At 35.5% G+C, this 7,500-nt stretch overlaps 1 protein-coding gene across 1 annotated transcript in view; it reads right to left on the bottom strand.

Moving 5' to 3' along the window:
• LOC113813902 (uncharacterized) overlaps positions 1 to 7,500 on the bottom strand; it is a 96,032-nt gene that overhangs the window by 567 nt on the left and 87,965 nt on the right. The window contains exons 57-59 of the mRNA XM_070129774.1: positions 6,993 to 7,129; positions 6,467 to 6,564; positions 5,355 to 5,565 (exon numbers count right to left, since the gene is read on the bottom strand). Of these exons, the coding sequence (XP_069985875.1) occupies positions 5,355 to 5,565; positions 6,467 to 6,564; positions 6,993 to 7,129 (446 nt within the window). The remainder of the gene's footprint in view (positions 1 to 5,354; positions 5,566 to 6,466; positions 6,565 to 6,992; positions 7,130 to 7,500) is intronic.

Here is a 7,500-nt window from a genome sequence, read left to right on the forward strand (position 1 = left end):
TGCACGAAAAGGAATATAGATGTAAACATTCTAAACGATAATAATGTCCAAATACAATATATATATATATATATATATATATATATATATATATATATATATATATATTGTCTACGGGAATAAAAAAGGCCAAATATTAAACAACAAATTCCTTTCTCTCCTTCAATAAAAAAGGCGTTTCCACTGAGATTTTATTGTTTTGCTCGTTTGCTCTGCATCAACTTGTGACAGCACTTAAAATAAATCTATAGTGAAGCTAGTCAAATCCACACGAAATGTATTTGTTTATTTTAACTTCAACTGGTCCGGGGAAAAGATTCTTTTGTTGTATTCTATGATTATTTTGGTACTGACTGTGGTGTATGCATAGATATGATTAAATTGATAAAAGCGAAATTCAAAGCCTATTTTCCTTTTATACTTCGTTTCATTCTTTATAACTTTCACTCATCAAGAAATATAAGACAGACCATTCTAGACTCATCCTTAATTAAAAGCAGAACTGAACAATGTAAGGGCAAGAGTTTCTTTGTAACTCATTAACCTGGAAATATTAATTCTCGATTGAAGTTGATTTCATGACTGAAAAATCAAATTGCTTTATTATGATTGATTCCTAAAGTGATATTCACTAACACCGGGAAAAAGTATGTTGGTGTAATTACCTAGCCTACTCATGCAAGGCCAGGTTAGACGACCTGACCTAAGCAAGAAATCTGCTTACCATGCCTTAACGCTACTGTCAAAAAATAATAAATAAAGAAGTTAAAGGTACTGGAGTAATGGCCATACATCTAGAAAGCTCAGAAGTTAACATTTTATACCGCATGCTTAGTTTGGGTTACAATGCTTCAGGTTAGAGGCAAGGCGAGTTCTTGTGACATAAGGAGGGTCAAGCCACGAGCTAGTTCCTGCGAGCAAGAGTAACATTTAATAGTATGCAGTGTACCTTGTTGGTTAAAATGTATGATGTAGAATTGTTTTCAGAAACCTATTGAAACTTAATTTCCTCAAAGAGAGGATGTTAAAGGTTTTAGGTGCTTTGCTACGAATAAAAACATATATTTATGCCTACAAGCCCAGGATAAAAGGATATTATGTTGATCAAGCTAAGGATATTAGAAAAAAGTAACATTTGTGGGTCATTTCGGAATAGGTCAAGGCTGTAGTAAAGGTTGAAGAGAGAGGAGTATGCAAGACACAGGTTGAAAAGGTTGATGGTACAGAAGAAGGAAACGGTCTTCAGCTACTTTGAGATTCTGAAGACTTAGCTGTGCCGAGAAATTCAGAGATGTTTATTCAGAGACACAGTGAGGGCCAGCGAAAAAGAAATGTTGGACCTCAACAGGAAGCAATATCCAATGCTTAAACATCTTTACTGTGTGAAACAAAGACACGGCGAACGGACCTTCTAGTCTAATAGAAATGATAACAATGATAACATTCGTTGCGTGAAGATACTCGAAGCCTCGGTGATAAGTGAAAGAAAAATAAGAATTTAGACGTATGCATATCCCATTTAATGATCTAACTATAAAGATAAGAAAAATACATCCATCTAATGAGAGAGAGAACAAATAAATAGAAGGTTCTCTCTGGGTTTCCGCCATGAACCTTACACGTAGAAACAGCTATGCTATGCGAACTGCCCTAAGGGTTGTTGGGTTCACCACTTGTGGCGAACCGTGACTGGGTCTGCCGGGGAGCCGGGCAGGAGGCCGTCCACGCTCGTGTGGATCTTCTCCAACTGCAACATTGCAATGATGGAAGTGATAACCAATCGGAGAAGATGGAGGTTAGAGAACTCATAAAAGGAAACGGAGGGGGAAATCTGATAGAAGAAATAATCTTTATTAATAAAATAATGATAAAAAAATATCCAACGACTTCTTACCACCCCAAAAAGTGTGTAAAACATTCCTTTATATATGTCATTTTAAATGCCCCGTCAAAATATTCAATATGAGCAGGCTCTCGAAAAGAGGAGTAAAGGTAAACAAAAATAAATGAAGGAATTAGGGAAACAAGAAAGAGAAGGTACATGGTAACGCTATAAAGTGAAAAATATCCTTATGATATTGACAAATGAAATATTTATAATAACAATGGAATCTTTGTCATAATAACATTAAGTGGATAAAAGAAATAATGATAACATTAATAATGGTGACAATAATAAAATAATAATCGTAATAGTATTGATATAATTTTTGTCATTATTGCTATTATCATTATCCTCATCATTATTATTACCATCATTGTTATGATTGTCATTTATCATCATTATAATCATTATTATTATTGTTATTATTATTACTATTTCCATTATTATTATCATCATTATTGTCATTGCTAATATTACTATTAATAACATGACTATTACTATTGCTATCATCATCATTATTATTTTAATTACTGATGTCATTATTATTATTATTATTATTATTATTATCAGCATTATTATCCTTAACAACATTAATGTTGTTATTTTCTTTTTATCATTGGTATTGTTAATATCATTATTATCAATATGCTAATAATAGTAATTATTATCATGATCACTATTGTTGCTGTTGCAGTTGTTTTTGTTATTATCCTCTTAATTATCATAATCCTTATTATTATCAGTTTTATCATTGTTATCATTATCATGATTTCTATTTAACTTTAATGTAATTATCATTATCATTATTTTTATTATCACTATTATCCTTATTTTTTATTATCATTACTATTATATTTACTATTATTATCATAATTTCTACTATTATTATTGTTGTTATTATTATAATTATTATTATAATTTTCATCATTATCAAAATCATCACCATCAAAATCATCACCATCATCTTTCTCATTCTTATCATTATCGTTATCGTTATTGATATAATTTGCATTATTATCATTATTAGTATTAGTACTAATATTATTATTGCTGTTATTATTGTTGTTGCCATCATCAGTATTATCATTATTACTATAATTGTAATCGTTATTATGATTTTCATCATTATCATTATCATTATTTTAATCACTAATATTATTATTACAATTATAATTATAATTATTAAGATTGCTATGATTATCATCATTATCAACATTACCATTATTAACATTACCATTATCATTATGCTCATTATCATTACTATCATTACTCTTGCTATCATTACAAATGTTATCTTTTTTATGATAATGATAATATTTATGATTATTATCCTTGTTACTATTGTTATTATCATTAATATCATTAGCATTATCAGTATTTTTATTATTACTATTATCATCATTATTATAATTATAATTACGATTATTACCATCAATAATTGTTATCATGATTATTATTACTTCTATTATCATTATTGCCATCATCATAATTACTGTTATCAACCTCATTCTTACTTTAATCATTATCATTACCGTTATCATTATCATTATTATCAGTATCATTACTATTACAATTATTATTATCATTTTTATTACCTTTATAAATAGCTTTATTATTATCATTATCATTTTAGCATTATCATTAGCATCATTAACATTATCTTTATCATTATCATTATTATTATCATTATCATTATTGCCATCGTTACTATTGTCACCATCATGAATTATTATCATTACCATAAGCGTTATCATTATCATTATTATAATTATAATTACGACATCATTATCATTATCATCATCATTATAATCATCATCACCATATCAATAATAACAAAAGTAAAAGTGAAGAGAATAAAAAAGTCGAAAAAAATGAAGATGAAATAAAAAACAAAAAACAAAAGGAGACCAAGACGCAACCATGGCACAAGAAAGTAAAGATCGAAAACACAATCAGAAGATGAAAATAGACAAAGAAAAGAAATGAAAAAAAAAAGAAAAAAACAGACAAAAGAAATTAATGAAGGCTTTGAGAGAGGCGGATTCTCGACATCGAAGTAAAAGCGGTAATGTTGGTTGATCATTAAAGCATAATGAAGCTAATCGCTAGTCCAATTTCGGAAGACATGAAGGAAATGTAAGATACGAGATGTAAAGAAAGGAGTGGGGAGGGGGTAGGGAGGGGGGAGGAGGCGTAGAGGCCAGACGAAAGGGAATATAAAGAGAGGTGAAGATAAGCAAGGAGGGAAAAACATGAGGAACGATAGATGATGCAAATAGAAAGAAGAATGTAAGCGAAGGGAAGAATCGGGAAATTAGTTAAATCCAGAAATGGGAGGGAAACAAAGCAGAGTGTAGGGATGATTTAGAAAGTCGGAGAAGGAAGTAGGTTACGAAACTAAACTAACTCTAAAACTGCCAGCAGTAATGATAACAATTAATACTCTAAGAGTTCAGAAACAGGGTATACATTCTCAACCTCTTACAAAATATTGTTGAAAGACGAATTGAAATTGATCTCGGCGTTCTCTGAGTTACGATGCCGCTACTGGGTTCAAAGATTTTGAAAATGATACCCGCGTTCCTTCACTTTAATTAAGCTGTACTGCAGGCGGCTCAAAGGGAGACAGAGCAGATCAGCCAACTTATAGACGAGGAATCTTGCAAGACTACTACAGCTACTCGTTTAACCAGCCAAAATAAAGAGTTCAAGATCGGATAGGTCTTCCAAACTACCCGACTGCAAGCTATTGCGGATACGAAACTAGCTCGTTATAGATAAAGGAGACATTCTCCTTCAAACTAACCTCCACCGGCATTAAAACCGGTATTCACGAGTTCGCCAATCAGGGAACTTGGGACCGTGGTCTGTTAAATAATCAGGTTTCCCAGGAAGAAGTGCATCACAGTGACCTAAGCCACGCTTTGCTTTATCCTGGAATATTCAGGGGATAAAGTAGTTACCCATCCCGCTAGGCGTAAATTCAAAGAAAACGAATACATACAACAGGAAAGTGGGAACTAGTTCATAAATGGTTGTATCATAATTTCGTGCCTTCTAAAAGTACGCGATTTAACATGCACACTTTTAGGTAACAAAAATAAGAGCATTTTACATTCATTACTATTATATCAGAACTTAAATCTATGCCATCCATGATTTCTTATAGAGAAAACAATATAATTACTTCTGTAATAACTAAGACTAATGAACTAGTTAACATCTTTCTGCTTAACACGTCATCCTATGAAGATGGCTGAAATTCAAGCAATTCAGCAAAGCCGCCCTTTTATTCCACATTGCTATAATCTCTCTGCACCCGCTACCCTTCCCTATTTCTCCCCCTTTTTCTCTTCCCCACCCCCCACCCCTCTTCCTCCTCCCCACCCTTCCCCTTTTCCTCTTCCTCCCCCTTCCTTCATCCCTCCCTTGGAAGAGGTCGCTCCAAACACCCAGGACAGTGACTTACGATGTGCTCCGGGATGGGGCCCGAGCGCTCCAGCTCCTCCTTCGTCGGGCTCTGGTACTTGAAGGGTTCGGGGACCTCGCCGCCCGTGCCCGAGTCCACGCTCGAGCCGCCCACAGACCCTCCCGACCTGCCCCTGCTGCCACTGGCGGTGGATCGGCGCTCGATGTAGATCCCCTCGTCAGAGTAGGCGCCCCCGGAGGAAAGGCTTCCCCTGCGGCGGGAGGGAGAGCATGGCATGAGGACGGAGTCTCTCTCTCTCTCTCTCTCTCTCTCTCTCTCTCTCTCTCTCTCTCTCTCTCTCTCTCTCTCTCTCTCTCTCTCTCTCTCTCTCACACACACACACACACACACACACACACACACACACACAGACGCACAGACACACACACAAACACACACACACACACACACACACATACACATACACATAGACATACACACTCTCTCTCTCTCTCTCTCTCTCTCTCTCTCTCTCTCTCTCTCTCTCTCTCTCTCTCTCTCTCTCTCTCTCTCTCTCTCTCTCTCTCTCCCCCTCCCTCTTATATCCTTCCCTCTGTTTCTATTTTTGTCTGTCTGTCTCTGTCTATGTCTCTATTTATCTGTCTCTCTGTTTCTGTTTCTCTCTCTCTCTCTCTCTATCTATCTATTTATCTCTACGTCAGTCTCTCCGTTTCTGCCTCTCTCTCAACAAAGCAGAGTGTAGGGATGGTTTAGAAGGGATAAGGTTACGAAATCAAGCTAACACGAAAATGCCAGCAATGATTATAACAATCAATACTCTTAAGAGTTTAGAAACTGGATATACACACTCTCTCACACACATGCACACACACACGCACACACACACACACGCACACACACACACACACACACACACACACACACACACACACACACACACACACACACACACACACACATATATACATATATATATATATATATATATATATATATATATATATATATATATATATATATATATGTATATATATATATATATATATATATATATATATATATATATATATATATATATATATATATATATATATATACCATTAATCTGTTTATCTTTATCGCTTATTTTCAATGCCTTTAATTATACTTACGACTGGTTGTTGCGGCGCTTTGACATCGACATCGCTGTGCCATCTAAGGAATTCTCGAAGTGTATGGAGCTGTAAGTTGGAGGTTGAGATCCTATGGTCTGTTTGGAGAAATGAGGAGAAAATGGTTAATGTTTAATAAATCAAAAAGACAACTCTATAGTATTTAACAGCATAAACACATAAAACACGTAATGATGTTTAATCATAAACACCCAAATTCCCTCATTCCACTTTTCTGTTCGCATCAATTTCCCTTCCTCATTCCTGTTTATACTTAATTGTTCTCTGATGCCACATATTTGTTCATGTTTATTTACCATAGTTATTTGTATTTGCTCTTGAATCTTACCCATTCATGGTTCTTACCTGTTCTTGAATCTTCCGCATTTGACTTCATCTATTTCAATTATCCATTCATGCTTGTTCTTACTTATTTTATAATTACCCTCATGTGTGTCTTATCCACTGCATTTACCCATTCTTGCCCGTTCTTACGTGTTCTCCAGATTCCGTTATCCGTTCTTACCTGCAACGACTGCACTTTATCGCCCCTCTTTTTGCCCTTGATATAGATGGCGACGCAGATGAGAACGAGCACGATGAGGACGAGGCCGCCCACGACCGCGCCGATGATGATGGGGACGAGTGTCGGGTCCTTTTTCTCTGCAGGGGGCGGTAGGGGACATTATGCTCTGCGCGGCTGTGTGAGGATGTGGGTGAGGGTTGGGGTGGGTGTTGGTGTTTGGGGGGGGGTGCAGGTGAAGGGGGGTGTATGTGTGTGAGTGTGTGTGGGTTTGGGTTTGTGTGTGGTGTGTGTGTGTGTGTGTGTGTGTGTGTGTGTGTGTGTGTGTGTGTGTGTGTGTGTGTGTGTGTGTGTGTGTGTGTGTGTGTGTGTGTGTGTGAGTGTGTGTGTGTGTGTGTGTGTAGGTGGGCGTCTGTGGGCGTGGTCATCTATTTTCTTAATTTGTATGAATGTACGTTTATTTCTTCTTTTTATAATTCTCCATGTATATTTTAATAATAGGAACATCATT

This window comes from Penaeus vannamei, chromosome 14 (assembly GCF_042767895.1).
Source record: "Penaeus vannamei isolate JL-2024 chromosome 14, ASM4276789v1, whole genome shotgun sequence".
Taxonomy (NCBI): Eukaryota; Metazoa; Arthropoda; class Malacostraca; order Decapoda; family Penaeidae; genus Penaeus; species Penaeus vannamei.